The sequence below is a fragment of the Ascoidea rubescens genome, assembly GCF_001661345.1.
Source record: "Ascoidea rubescens DSM 1968 unplaced genomic scaffold ASCRUscaffold_1, whole genome shotgun sequence".
Lineage (NCBI taxonomy): Eukaryota > Fungi > Ascomycota > Saccharomycetes > Ascoideales > Ascoideaceae > Ascoidea > Ascoidea rubescens.
In genome coordinates, this window is record NW_017962913.1 from 3094941 (window position 1) to 3109978 (window position 15038).

At 33.2% G+C, this 15038-nt stretch overlaps 7 protein-coding genes across 7 annotated transcripts; 4 read left to right on the top strand and 3 right to left on the bottom strand.

Moving 5' to 3' along the window:
- Positions 1 to 27: 27 nt before the first annotated feature.
- On the top strand, positions 28 to 846 carry ASCRUDRAFT_6282 (B56-domain-containing protein; the record flags this gene model as incomplete). The annotated part of the gene is made up of 1 exon (XM_020191314.1): positions 28 to 846. The coding sequence occupies one exon, from the start codon at positions 28 to 30 to the stop codon at positions 844 to 846; it is 819 nt and encodes a 272-aa protein (XP_020050776.1).
- Positions 847 to 1941: 1095 nt separating this feature from the next.
- On the top strand, positions 1942 to 3201 carry ASCRUDRAFT_74085 (uncharacterized protein). Its single transcript, XM_020192548.1, has one exon. It carries the CDS (start codon positions 2136 to 2138, stop codon positions 2916 to 2918), a length of 783 nt encoding a protein of 260 aa, XP_020050777.1. The 5' UTR covers positions 1942 to 2135; the 3' UTR covers positions 2919 to 3201.
- ASCRUDRAFT_74086 (Eisosome component PIL1/LSP1 family protein) lies at positions 3200 to 4557 on the bottom strand. Its single transcript, XM_020192549.1, has one exon. The coding sequence runs from the start codon at positions 4326 to 4328 to the stop codon at positions 3348 to 3350; it is 981 nt and encodes a 326-aa protein (XP_020050778.1). The 5' UTR covers positions 4329 to 4557; the 3' UTR covers positions 3200 to 3347.
- Positions 4558 to 4850: 293 nt separating this feature from the next.
- On the top strand, positions 4851 to 5062 carry ASCRUDRAFT_74087 (uncharacterized protein). The gene has a single exon (XM_020192550.1). It carries the CDS (start codon positions 4865 to 4867, stop codon positions 5018 to 5020), a length of 156 nt encoding a protein of 51 aa, XP_020050779.1. The 5' UTR covers positions 4851 to 4864; the 3' UTR covers positions 5021 to 5062.
- A 634-nt stretch (positions 5063 to 5696) lies between these two features.
- On the top strand, positions 5697 to 7421 carry ASCRUDRAFT_6285 (L domain-like protein; the record flags this gene model as incomplete). The annotated part of the gene is made up of 1 exon (XM_020191315.1): positions 5697 to 7421. The coding sequence occupies one exon, from the start codon at positions 5697 to 5699 to the stop codon at positions 7419 to 7421; it is 1725 nt and encodes a 574-aa protein (XP_020050780.1).
- Positions 7422 to 7632: 211 nt separating this feature from the next.
- On the bottom strand, positions 7633 to 10782 carry ASCRUDRAFT_105584 (uncharacterized protein). The gene has a single exon (XM_020188622.1). It carries the CDS (start codon positions 10676 to 10678, stop codon positions 7844 to 7846), a length of 2835 nt encoding a protein of 944 aa, XP_020050781.1. The 5' UTR covers positions 10679 to 10782; the 3' UTR covers positions 7633 to 7843.
- A 1631-nt stretch (positions 10783 to 12413) lies between these two features.
- IRC3 (double-stranded DNA-dependent ATPase) lies at positions 12414 to 13616 on the bottom strand (the record flags this gene model as incomplete). The annotated part of the gene is made up of 2 exons (XM_020189459.1): positions 12414 to 12819; positions 12961 to 13616. Coding segments are annotated over 2 exons (1062 nt in total), but the record flags the coding sequence as incomplete, so codon positions are not given.
- Between the last annotated feature and the right edge of the window lie 1422 nt (positions 13617 to 15038).

A 15038-nucleotide genomic window follows, 5' to 3' on the forward strand; every position in this document is an offset into this window, starting at 1 on the left:
GATGCCTCATTAACTGAAGATGTTATAATGGGATTACTAAGATTTTGGCCCAAAATTAATTCACCAAAGGAAATCATGTTTCTAAATGAAATTGAGGACATTTTTGAGACAATTGAGCCTTCCGAATTTGTCAAAATTCAAGTTCCATTATTCGTTCAATTATCAAAATGTATCTCTTCCCCCCATTTTCAAATCGCTGAAAAAGTCTTATGCTACTGGAATAATAATTACTTTATAAATTTGGTAACAGAAAATGCTGAAACTATATTGCCCATCATTTTCACTTCCTTATATGAATTATCAACTCAAGGCGAATCATCAAAACCTTATGCAGATAGCATGACTAATCCAAATGATCCAAATAATATTCAAAATTCTAACCATGATGGTGTAATAAACATGTTTAATGATTTCTATTCTCAAGACCAAGATTATAACGGCTATAATAATGGCGCTGGTAATAATTGGAATACAACTATAAGCTCATTAGCATTTAACGCATTGAAAATATTTATGGAAGCAAATCAAATCTTATATGAAGAATGTAGCCTATTATATTTTCAAAATGTTAATGAAAATAAAAAAATAAAATTAATAAGAGAACAAAATTGGAAAGCATTAGAAGAATATGTATCAAAAGTTAAAAACTCAAAAAACTATAATAATAATAATAATAATAATAATAATAATAATAATAATAATAATAATAATAATAATAATAATAATAATAGTAATAATAATAATAATAATATCCCAATTTTAAGCCGTAAAGAAAACGAAAGATATTTGGAACCAATTGAAGATGATGAAAACCAATTTAATAAAAATTCAAGTTCTTCAAATTAACTCACTTCTATTCCTTTGAATGGATAAGTTTATTTTTAGAACATTAAATGATAAGTATAGTCCTAATATTGTTATCATTTCTGAATTTTAGAAGTAAATATGATTAAAATTTTTAGAACAAATGTTAGAAAGGAGATAAAGCCAGCTTATAATTTAATTGATAAATTGATTAATCTTTATGTTTTTTTGTCTTTTTTTGTTTTTTTGTGTTTTTTGATTCAATAATATTGCTTTATTTTTTATTTTTTATGGTTTATTCTTTACTTTTTGCTATTATTAATAGTATTACTTTTAATTGTTTTAAAATTTTTTTTCAAGAAAAGAAATAATTTTAATCTTATCAATATCATTAAAGATTTTCTATTTTGATTTTTAAAAAAAATGAACTCACATTCAGCTTAAAACAAATATGAAAAGAAAAAATGTGAAAGACATTACAAAGGATATCAATTTATTGAATTATAAATTCTTTTTTAAAAGTTTTTGTTTTATTTTTTAAATTTCTTTTTATTAATTTTGTTTAATGCTTTCTCTGCTTTGTCTAATAACTACGTTCATTTTATTCCCATTTTTAAAAATTATTTGATTAATTATTAATTTAGTTATTGTTATCAATTTGTTTTTATCTTTTATATTATTAAGGTATATTTTACTTTACTTTACTTTACTCTACTTTACTTTTATCTATATTTAATTTAACTTATTTGATTTACTAATTTTTTGTTGCTTTCTATTCTGTTTTTTTTCACTTTTTTTCTATTACTACCTTTTTTGAGATATTTTTTTCATTCGTTTTTTTTTTGTTTATTTGACATTTTTCATATAATTATATTTAATTCTATTAAGTAAATCAACTTGAAATAATTTGGTTTACCTAACTGGCTAATGGAACTTATTTCCTTTCTATATTTTCTTTATATATTTTCATACTTTCTCAATTCAAAGCCTTTTTTGTGTGTGTTTTGAAAAAAAAACAAGAAAAAAAAGAAAAAAAATATCATAGCTGATAATATACTTTTGTTTTGACCCATATCATTGGATATTAATTACTGCGCATATCTGTACTTGTATGTATAAAAACAATAACCCACATTTGTGGAGTTTATTTCTTTTCCCCCGTTGTGATGGTCGCAATTTTGAAATATGCTGGCTTAATAAAGAAAACAGATGCTGGAGAAATACTGCTGTTATTTTACGATTATAGCATTTGTGGTTTTTTTTCCAAGCAGTCGATTCAAGGGTTGAGATTAATTATTTTGAAATTCCGGATTTAACTGGATTTGATTAGGATGAGACTAATTAGTTGTTTATTGATATGTGTTTTCAGTTTTGCGTTAAGCAGTTTGGCAGCATCAACATATGCTGAGGATAAAGAGGACCCACCATTATCTCATATAGTTACATTTGATATTCAACAAGGAGACGAATATTTTGGAAAGTTGCAGTTGGGATTATTTGGGTCAATTGTACCAAAATCCGTTCGAAATTTTGTTGAATTAAGTAAAAATTCAGCAGGATCTGGGTATAATCATACAATCTTTCATCGAGTTATAAAAGATTTTATGGTGCAAGGGGGAGACTTTGAGTTTTTCAACGGACGAGGAGGATATTCGATATATGGGAATACTAAATTTGACGATGAAAATTTTTTTGTTGGTTTCAAGAAGGCAGGATATTTGGCGTATGCTAATAGTGGGCCTAATTCCAATGGATCACAATTTTTCATAACCACGAATATTGATGAGTGGTTAACAGGGAAGCATGTTATAATTGGGAGAGTGTTGAATAAGGAGAGTTTAAAAATCTTGGATAGGATTCAAAATGTTGAAACAGATAGTAATGATAAGCCATTGACGAATGTCAGTATCGTTGATTGTACAGTTACTAATTTGATTGTATCGGAGAAGTCTACAAGTGAGTATTTGGAGAAAATTCGACCCAAGCCTATTAATCAAACATCGACGGTTTTATTTTTTTTAATTTTTTTCACAGTAGGAACAGTTGTAGCGATTAAATATCGAAATTACTATTATAAGAATCAATTAAAAAGAGATTTATTATATGAGGATTAGATAAGGATAAAAGATGAAGGAAGTTATTAATTTATTAGTTTTAAATAAATAAATATATAGGTAAATCCATAAACAAAAGAAAATAAACAAGTAAATAAGTAAAAACTGAACAAAGTAAATAACAAAAAATGATAAAGAGATATAGATAAAAAGATATAGATAAAAACAATTAGAAAATTAATTGGAAATTAGATTATAACCTGAAAGATATTAATGAAAAAGAATAAACATTAGAGTAAAAAGAGTAAAAACCAATTAGAAAAGATATATAGATATCTGCTTTTTTTTTGTTTTTTTGTTTGTTTGTTTGTTTTTTTGTTTTTTTGTTTTTATTTTATAAAGTAATCAAGTAAGTAAATAAGGAAATAAGAAGATAATTAGATAAAAAAAGTAAATAAATAAGTAGATAGGTAGAGGTAGGAATAAAAATTAAGCAGTAATCTGTTCATGGTGACCTTGATCGAAATGTTTTTCGGTTTCAGTCATACCATTCAATTCATTTTCTAAATCCTGTTGGTGTTTTTGGTATTCAGCATTTTCTATTGCTTCTTCGTCGCTGGTATCATAAACCTCGTTGCTTGTGTTGTGCATGGATAAGGAAGGTTTAACAACGGCAGAGTCGAGGGTCCAGTTGCTTAGGGAGTTTTCAGCATCGATGATTATTTGTTTTGATGCTTCGTAACCGTCATAAGCAGGTCTGGTCTCACCAGGAATAACAGGATTGTCGTCTAATAGTTCTAGTAAAGCTTTGCCGTAGCCTGCGATGAGGGCCATTTTTTCAGCGTGTTCACGAATTGAGTCAAATTGGTAGTTGAAGGCCAATTTTAATTTGTCTCTGGTGATGTTGGATAACTGAGCTTCAGCCACTAAGGATTCCGCTTCAGCACGAACCAATTCCTGTTCCAAGACCATGATTTTAGGGGATTGAGGGTCTTTATACTTCAAGTAGGCAATTTTATCAGTGATTCTAGCCTTTCTGTCCCTTGATGGCTGAACAGAGGACTCAATGTTTCTTATGGACTTGACGGTTAATCTGTACTGATCGTAACGGTCAATGAATAGGTCGTCCAATTCGCCCAATTCGTACATTAGAACACCCAATTTATCAGTGATATCGGAGACGTCGTCTTCGTTTTCTTCACCCCAGAGAGATAGTTGTTTGGCTACATTTCGTCTTTCGCTTGCGACCAATTCCAAGGCACGCATTACGTTTTTCTCCATTTTGACATATTGAGCTAGCTTTCGCGAGAGTTCCGGGCCAAAAGTGCCAGCAGTGTTCTTTCTAAAGGACGAAGCAATGCCGGATTTACCAAAGTAGTGTTTTTTGGTGGAGGAAATTGGAGGAGGAGGAGACTGCAACTGGGAAGCAGTGGGAGCCCTTGAGTTTCGTAAAGAGTAAGTTCTGTGCATTTTGAGATAGGTGTGGAGAGGAAAACCAAGGATAGTTGAGAAGAGAAGTGATTGGCGAGGGTAGTAAAGAGAAAACAAAAACAACAGGACTTTAGAAGGGAAACAGAGAAGCAGCAAGGGGAAAGTAAGAGGATATATAATTGATCCAGGAGGTGAGGTAACGATGGGGGAAGCTTGCTCTTTCTCCTATTGCACTGGTGCACTTGAAACAGATATGGCAATAGGCTGCTCAAGTTGGTGTGGAAGCTGCTGTTTGCGGATTGTGGTGGAGCAACCTTTTTAGACTTGCTCCACCGCACTGATGCACACGTGTGCTGAGTCATCAGAAACAATGACGTAGCCGGCACACTTGTGGTGTGTCAGCGCTGACTCAGCAGCGCGTGTGCGCCTTCCCGAAGCGGCCGAACGTGGCGCCACCACTCTGGGTGACCTGCGTCGGCTAAAGCGTGTGCGTGTGGCCGGCACATGACCGGAGCGGAGGCCCAGCGGCGCCGGCGAAGGAGATTTTGCTCTGGCAGCAACGGCAGCACCAGCAGATGCAGCGGCAGCAGGGAGGTGGTAGAGGCTATCGTGTATGTGCCGCTGGAGGTGCGTGGGAAGCTGGGGTTGGGCGTGTGCAAAGCGTGGGAAGCTACGCAGTTCCAGAGCCACTGCAGCAAAAGGGCTCAAAGTTAAGCGAATTGAGGTGGTGAGTAAAGTTCTTCCTGATTCTCAAGTGTTTGACACATTTCTTGCGAACATGCCCCGTCTGCTCACTCACGCTTTGCTCCTGGACGCTGCTTCCAAGGTGCAATTTGCTGTGCTCCTTCTTCTACATGAATAGTTACTTTTCTGCTTCTTGCTAAGGCTGACCAATCAGCACCCACTGCTGCTTTCCCCACAAATCAAAATTGCCGGTCTTAAATGAATATGACTGCAAAAAGCATGAACACTGGCCTTATTGCCAATTGTTCCTCAACAATAACAGCATGAATATTAACAGTAATAATTTAATACCAATGCTGTTACGCCTGTTGTTCCTCCTGTCTATTTCCCAACCATCGCGTTTTTTCTCACTCTTAACAACCTTTGCTACTGCTCAATTTCTTTTCGCTAGAATGACCTTTCTTTCTAACAAAATCATTTTCTAACAAAATCATTTTCTAACAAAATCATCAAAAAAAGAAAGCATCAGAAAAATACGTTGCAAATAATGTAAAATTCAATCCATATAAATTCTTTGCTTTTTTTCTCTCTCTCTTTTTTTCTTTCTCTCTACCTTGGATTTTCATCAATTTGCCTTAATTTATACCATACTATACTATCCTTCTAATTTCAGTCCTTTCTCATCAACCTGCTTTTGTTTGAAACCTTACTCAAGTCACATATATGGAAAATTTACTTTCTTTATCCCATTTTAAACAGAAACTACCTATTCATTTGATCTCTTTGATTTTTAAAAACTTACCCGATAACTTAACTTTCCTCCTCTCCTTATCAAATGATACGTTAATATCCTCCATTTCTTCCTTCCACGTCTCCAACAACCTCTTTATTCACCACAACTACAACTTCAAAAAAAATATTCCATACACACCAATATCCCCAATTAATGGCTTAAATGATCTTCTAACTGCCAACGAAAACTCTTTACTAAACAAAAACCACAATAAAAACAAACTCATTCTCAACTTGCTGGACTTTTTAAACTTATCTCCTTTTAATAAAGACCTACTCACCCATTCAAACTCAATTCACTTTAAATTATTCATTCTAAATAACTCAGACTTAACTCTTTTCCAAAATCTTATTAATTTTATCATTTCAATTTTAATCAAATACACAAACAATCTTCATTCTAATCAGAATCTTTATTCTAATCAGAATCAGAATGATAACCATAACAATAACAATAACAATAACAATAACAATAACAAGTTTATCTTGAAAAATTTCAACTTTTTAATCATCACAGGCAATGAAATCTCCCTCTCTTCCCATCAAAAAATAAACTTGCTTTTATCTTCTCTCCTAAAAAACTCCTCTTTCAACACCTTTTTCAATTTCAACATTTCAAAATCTGACTGGAACTCAACCCTTCTACCATCTCAAAATCATTCCTCATACAAACTACTAAGTCTATCCTCTAAAAACAACTTTGTCAATTGTAACACCTTTGAACACCCACAGAATTTGGAAAACTTGAAAAAATTTAACAACTTGAACTTTCTAAATCTATCAAGCAACAAAATATCCTCCTCCTCCATTTTCACCTCACTCAACTCTCTCCAGTCCCTAACATGGCTAGACTTATCTAACAACAACTTTCTCAACCTAAACAACATCTCCTCCTGCTTGAATCTACTCAACTTAAAATACTTATCTCTTGCCTCTAACAACACCTTCCAAATTCACCCAAACTTTATCCAAAACCTATTCAACCTCCAATCTTTAAACTTATCCAACAACAACCTTTCTCAATTGGATTCCTCCTTTTTCTCAAACAACTTGTCTCTAAAAACTCTCAATTTATCAAACAACAACCTAACAAAAATCAACTACCTAAACCATCTCTCTCAATTGACCACCCTCGATCTATCAAACAACAAAATCTCCTCCATTTTCAAAAATTCCTTCTCCCACTTGATCAATTTATCTCATCTAGATTTGTCCCACAACAGAATCGAATTCATCAACGGTCTCAAACCACTCAATAACTTGCGTTCTCTAAACCTATCAAACAACTATATCGATAAAATCCAAAATCTCTCTGACTTGTCAGTTCTATCAGATCTCGACTTGTCCTCAAACAGAATTTCAAGAATTCAAAATATCAACCACTTGCTCAATCTAAACTACCTCAGATTGGGCTACAACACAAACATCAAAAAAATCGAAGGCTTGAATCATCTATCAAACCTACATCACTTGAATTTAATTGGCGTCCAAATTGTCGATATCGATAACCAAATCCTACAATCTGACTCTCCTCTAAACTTTAGCATTGTCATGTCTAGCCCAACTTATATCCAACTCGAAGATGAATCAAAAATTAAACAAATGAAAAGCTCAAAAATGAGCTTTACTTATCTAATGTTTTATTTCAACTTTTAATTGTTCAATTGTTCAATTGTTCAATTCATATTTCACTCTTGCATTTGCTTTATTTATTTATTTTTTTCAACCAATGAACACTTTCGCATTTTCATGCTTTTTATCTTTTTACCAGGAAAACTAAAAAAACAAAAACAATAGGGAAAAAAAAATTAAAAATCAAAGAACTTTTACTTGCATTTTTTTGCTAATGATTTACTTTTTATTTTCTTCTATACTCCATACTATACGATTATTTTTTTCTTATATATACCATATCTTATATTCTATATATTTTATACTTTATTTAGTTTATCAATAAACAAATATCAAAAGAATTGCCTGTTTTTCATAAACCAATCCGATTTACATCTCCAAATCAACCAAAGTCTGAAAAGATAGAAAACTACAATTAAAAAAGCTAAGATAACACAGTACCAAATCTATAAAATAAAATAAAGAAACGAGATAAATCCTGGTGAAACACCAATTTTTAATTGGTTCCCAATGTTTATAAACTCTTCAACTCCAGGAATGGCTGAAGAACTGGAAGCAGACGATGAAACCCTGTAGCCATTTACCAACGTAACAACCACAGGCATTGTTTCCGAGGATAAAGACATTGTCAAAGTTACGTATCTTGTTTCAGTGCTGTCCCAACTTTGGTTTGGCTCAGAATACACTGTTTGACTTAACTCTGCACAATCAGCTCCATCAGCATCGCATTCAGCAGTGGTGTAATAAACGTCAGTATCTAGAGAAGACTCTGTGTTGGTGACTGGTGCACAATCACTTTCAGAACATAAAACAGTCAAGAGAAGAGACTCAGAGCCCACAGAAACATGAGTTTCATAGGCAATGGATCGTGTGTTTGCAACTTCTGAAGAAGTAGTAAATGGCTCACTTGCTCCAGAAGATTCAACAACAATAGACGATTCTAGGGCAGTACTAGAAAAACTGAGGAAATCACTTACGACTGATGAAGCATATTCTTTCGAGATGTTCAAAATTGAGCTGGTTTCATAGGCAATGGTGTTTTGGTCGTTTTCATTATATCCAGTAGACTCTTCTGGTATATCAGAAAAAGAAATAATCATCTCAGGACTGGCACTTGCAAATGTGTATGTATCTGTAACTAAGACGTAATTTTCACACACACTGTCTTCGTTACAAACAACAGCAGAAGAAATTGAATCATAATAATTAGCAACAGTTGTTTTGGATACATCTCCTGCAGAACTGATTTCAGAAGCGATTATTTCTTGGGAAACTGTTTCGTAAGCAGTGGACTCAGAAAGAAGTAATTTCAAGGAACTATCTTGAATATCAAGAGCAGAAGAAACCAAGTCATTGATTTTAGTATTTGGATATTCAGCTGTTGCTATTTCGGAAAATGCCATGCTAATTGTAGTTTCAGAAAGTGGGCAGTATGTTGTATATGAAGTTATAATATCATTGACTGTTGTTACAACAGTTGTTAACCCAGTCGTTAACATTGTTGTCTCACAGTTATTATCAAAACAAGAAACACTCTCAAAAACAGTAGTCGAAATAGCATTAGTTGAAATAGCATCTGTTGTAATAGTAGTTTGTAAGCTTAAATCTATTGTTGAAGTATATTCTTGAATTGGAATACCTCGAGAGCGAATTTCTGTAATAGAATCTTCTGAAACAACCGAAAGACTCAGGCTACTCTGCGATAGCATTGAGCCTAGAATAGACTCATTGGAAGCAGTTGTTTCAACAGAACTAGATGTTGATAAACTTTGATAACTGTTGCTGTTTGAAAAATCAACTGAATAACTACTATGAATATAATTGATAACATTAGAAGAGCTGGGAACAGCAGTAGATACTTGAAAAGTATATTCAACAGATGAAAATTCAGTTTCTTTACCATTCACACTAGAAGTTGAAAAGCCTGAGCTCTGAACTAAACTCTCAATAGAAGGAACAACAGAAGTAGGTGTAGTTAAGGGACAAAATGTTGTATATGTTATAACAGTAGTTCCAATTCTAACAGTAGCTGTTGTGAGTCCGGTGGTAATAGTTGTTGAGATACAATCAGTCGAATCACCAATACAAGAAGATGATAAAAATGTAGTTGCATCAATTGAATTTGAGGGACTTTCAAAGTTTGAGCTTAGAACACTAGTTGGCGATGTTTCTAAGTCTGAGCTGAAAGCATCACTATTTAAAATTGTACTGGAAGTCCAGCTTATATCGGTATTTAAATTAGTTAGAGTGTATTCTATGGGACAATATGTAGTATATATTGTTAAAGTCCCTTGAATTAATGTTGTGACTGTAGTAACACCGGTGGTGATAATTTCTGTTTCACAATTTACATTATTATTAGAGCAGAAAGTTGATGTTAGGGTTGTTTCTTGAACTCTGTTTGAAGTTGAAGTTGAAGTTGATGATTGAAAGGAGCCGTAATCAACATCAGCCAAAACCAGAGAACTTTCAATAGAAGTGGTTAACACTGTAGAAGACGAATCTAATACAGATGAGGATGATTTTTCCATCTCCATAATAGCACTGAAAGAAGAACCAAGATTCAATAAAGACTGAATTTCACTTATAGAGAAAATCTCAGATGAAGGTTGATAATTTGAATCATTAATTTTTTCTGCAGTTAATGGACAAAATGTCGTATAAACAGTAACCATGTTTTCAACAATTGCAGTCACAGTGGTTAAACCAGTTGTAAGAGTTATTGAGTTACATTGGTTATCCAAACAGGTTGATGTTGTAATTATAGTAGTTGAAATATCATCTGTGCTAGCTGGAATATCATATGTGTTAGTTGGAATACTTTGAGAAGTCTTATAGACTGATGATGAATATGAAATCAAGTTATCATAAGATGATGAGAGATCAATAGAATCAGTTGGAATATTCAAATTAGTTTCTTGAGAAATAATTTCAGATGATGAATGAATTGCAAAGCTTTCAGAAGATAATAACCCAACAACCGAAGATTCAGTGGTGGGCAAAGGAACTAAAAAAACATAAGACACTTCAGAACTACTAAAAGTTCCAGTTATATCAACAGCACCTGTTTCGACAGCAGTTGAAGAGCAGTGATGGTTTGAACAAGAAGTTATGGTAACTGTCGTGATGTAAACGTCAGTTGTGTCATAAGCATATATAGTTGACAATAAAGCTGCCTCAACAGTCGGTGAACCTTCATTATAGCTTGAACCAGCCAAAATTAGAGAGAAGTTTGTGGAAAGAATTATTGATATGAGAAATATTAGAGTACGTTGGTTCATTTCGAAATATTAAGTGAATTGTTTATGGCTAAAAGGATCACCTAAGTTCAACGCAAGGCATTGTATCATTTTATATATTTATAGTTGCCAAAAACCAGTTTCTGTCTTTCCCATATACAGCATAATAATGAATAATACATCTTTTTTGTTCTAACTTCAAACATTGGAGATACAGTAGCTTTTCAAACACCTCTGAAGAACTGATATTTCAACCCAAAACCATATCGAAAATTTTGGACCTGTCAAAAAACTCCAGACACAGAACCAATCTTGTGGAAGCTGTCATTTGTACACTAGCATGCATGTTCTTGCAGAAATAACCAGTTATTTGGTTTTGAATAAAAAACTTGATCTGTGAGCTTTTTTGTAGTAAGTCAAAACCAACTTGCTGAAACAAATGCTCTATTCCTTTATTATGAGTGACCATCTTATTAATATTTGCAATCTTTTCCTATTAATTTTTTTTCTTTTACTTGTTTAAAGTTTGCAAATCACATTATCACAGATCTTTTTGCGAGAATAAAAAGGTTTCTTCCGATTCTTATCTTCATTTAAAGTTGCAACATTAAATGAGAGAGATTTCACAAAAGAATTTTATCTAAAAATATTTTTCTCGTGGAGGCCCAACTGGATAAAATATTTAGTTATATATCGCTTTTTTTTTGCATCACTATTTCCAATTTATTTATTTGATTGATAATAATTATCACATTAGCTATCAATATTTCACAAGTTTAACTAAGCTGCCCACTTGCTAAAAAGATACATGATTATGAACCCTATTTAGAAGTATCAGAATGAAAAAAAAATATATACAAAATCACCATTAGACCAACTCCATTGGCCCGGTACCAAGATTAAAGTAATTTTTCAACGCAACCTTTTTCATTTTTTTTTTCTTTTCAGATTTTGATTCCATTAATTCTGGGATCTTTTCTTTAAGCATTTCCAACACCAATGACTCACCAGTTGTAACTCTTGATGTAATAATATCAGCACATTTTCCCTTGTTGATTTCAGAGAGAAATTTTTCAATTTTCTCATTGTATAATTTTGGGTTTTCGCTGTAGTTAGTAAATATTAGGGAGTCACGAAAAATCATTTTTTTGATAAAGTTTTTTTGTTTTTGTGTTGCGGGAGCTATTCTCCATCGAGAGGTTTTGGATGTAATATATGACGGAACATATTCGTCAAGAAATGTTTCAACTGTTTCAATTAGTTTATTTAAATCACTTTCATGCTCAATAATTGGAGTTTTCTTCACAAAATAACTGGGTTTTTTTGTTGATTTTGGCCAATATTTTTGTCTATAATTGTACTCTGCGGTATATAATAATATTTTTTGATCTTGTGGACCAACTTCCGATCTATGAACTTTGACATATGCAGTGCCTTCACAGGAAACGGTCCATGCATCACTTGCTGTCTTGATAAAGTTTATATTACTTTCAGAGAAGGCCTGTTCATAAGGATACATATTAAGGGAATTTAGTTTAACATAATGTTTGATACCAGATATTTCATTGAAAAAGATTTTTTCGATTTTTTTGTCTTTGAGTTTCTGTAAAGTTACTGATTCATAAGGACCTTGATTTGTATCTTTATTATCTTGATTATTATCTTTTTTTTTTTTTTTATTATTAGTAACAACATCATCATCATTAATGAATTGGATAGAGTCTTCTTTACCAAATAGAGTAGGTAAGATATTTAGATCGTTTTGTAGATTCTTCGGAATAAAATTTATGACATGACAAATTGATTTATCGCCATGTAATCTTAAACCTCTTCCAATCATTTGAACCATCAAGTTTGGAGAATTGGTTGGCTTGACTAGAAAAATTGCGTCAATTTGTGGGATATCAGTACCTTCAGTAAAGACATTACAATTCATTAAAATGTTGATCTTTCTTTGTTTAAAGTCTTCAATAGTTTGAAATCTTACTTTGTTATTTGTAGTTCCAGTGACAAAGGCACTTGGTATATTATTTTCGTTGAATAGTTTTGTTAAGTTTTGAACATGACTAACATCTGCGCCAAATAGTAGAACAGATTTAAAATTATAAGTTTTATTTAGCTGCAAAAAAATTTTTAAAACTAAAGAATTCATTTCTGGAGTGTTTAAAAGTTTTGATAATTGACTGTTATTGGATTCTTGGCCTAAGATCCCAATTTGTTTCATATCATCAATATTACCATTGTCATTACCATTTTCAATTTCATTGTCAATGTCATCATTTGTATCGAGTTCGTTTTCGTTTTCAACTTGATTGTCGTTAAACTGTTCATCTAGATTTAAAGAAAACTTATCGGTGACAACAGTGGTGAACTTGAGATCAGTTAGCCAACCATCTTCAATCATTCCGGGAAGTGATTTATGAAAGACCAAATGATCCAAAATTCTTGACAATGATTTGCCATCGTGTCTTCTTATTGTGGCAGAAAACCCAGCAACAGAAATCCCTGATTTAAAATCATGAGAGCCAAAATGAGATAGAATAGTTTGGTATGTTGTCGATGCAGCATGGTGAACCTCATCGATAATAATCAATTTGAAATAATCAGGATCGTAATTGGGTAGTCGAGGATTGCTGTAGAAAACCAAGGACTGGATCGAAGCAATGACAATGTCATAGTTGATTGGATCGACTTTCAAATCGCCCATATCAATGCCAATTCTGTATTCTGGCAAGATCTGAGACATTGTTTTGGCTGCCTGGTAGGCCAACTCTTTTCTATGGACTAAAATCAAGGTCTTGGTCTTGAAAGAGGAGTTCTGGTTTTGTGATTTTACATGGTCAATGAACTTTTTGATCAAATGGCTGAAGATCACAGTCTTTCCTGAGCCAGTGGGTAACGAAACACCTATTCTCCTCTTGTTTTCCTGTGTGAGGGCCTTGAAGCATCTGTCCAAGCACTCCTGCTGGTAGTCGCGAAGCTGGAAAGCAGCAAGCCTTTCTCGCCCCACAACCGTCGAGAATCTGGCCCAGCATCTCGCTGGGAAGAGCCCAGTTCGAGCCCAGCGCTGCAGTGTTCCTGTAATCCTCAACATGTCTGCTTCTTTTGATCTCTTCTCTTCCCTCTGCTATTTTTGAACCTCCTCCAAAGTGCCGTCACCCTGCTCAAATCCGCTGAATCAGGCAAAAAGAAACAGGATATAATCAGCCCAACGAACCTCAGTTTCTCCAGCAAAACCACCACAAAACAGCCATCTCTGCTCCTCCTCGAGTGCCCCAGCAGAACTGATTCCACTATTGAACCACTATTTGAATCCTTCCAGTAAGATCAGTCGAGCACGAAACCAGTTTGGCACGAAACTGATTGCGACGTTGGCTCTTCTTTCCACTGTTCAACCGTTGAGGAAGCCACCAAGTAACTTTCTCTCACGATAGCCTTCACTGAGCTGGCCAACAGTTCCTTTAATTCCACAGGAACTTATCGCATTTTATTTTCTCGCTTTGAAGATTTATTTATTCGTCTTAGGAAGTTTTTCGTTTTTTAGTTCTACCAGTAAATCTCAACCTCGTTTATCCCTAGGCTCTTTCTATCATGTCGGATAATAACCACAATAATAGCAATGAAGTTAACAACTCTGCTGCATCTTCGGATATGGAAGACCCTCTAACAAAGTTGGAACAGGCTAGGCAATTAGCTTTATCAAACTCAAGCTTAATTCCCGATGTAATTGAGACAATATGTGCTTTAATCAATTCGTCAAATGATAAAAAAATCTTAAAATGGTGTGTAAATTTCATTGATTACATTTTCAACAATAATGAGCCAAGTCATCAACTAAATTTTGAAACCAAGAAAAAATTATCAATTACAGTTTTAAACTCGTTAATTAGTCTATCCCCCTTATTAAACAACATCAACAGCATTAATAACCTTAACAGCATCGATATAAATGATCCAAATAATTTCTACGATTTCAAATTCATTGAATCGATCATCAGAATTTTCACATCCATCTATGACTTGGTCTTTTATTATTTAATCAATGATATCCCCAATGACCAGGTTTATAACAATCTAATCAATTTTAAAACCTTGATTTTGTCCTTTAGTCATACAAATTATCCGTTGATTCCAACAATAGATCCAGTTAAAGATCAGTTTTCTTCCTCTATCGCGATCAAATGTCTTATTATAAGATTGATCGCGAAAATCATTCAAACTCAATCTATTTCTCCTCCAAAGGATCCAAGAAAAAGAAGATTTGAAATGAAAAATCAAATCATCGACGTATCAATATCAATCATCGCAAAGAATCACCCTTTTCTAATTCAAAATATTCTTTTAGCTGAATCCCAAGGTTACTTGGATTTATTACTAAATAACCTAAATGACGATTATTTAT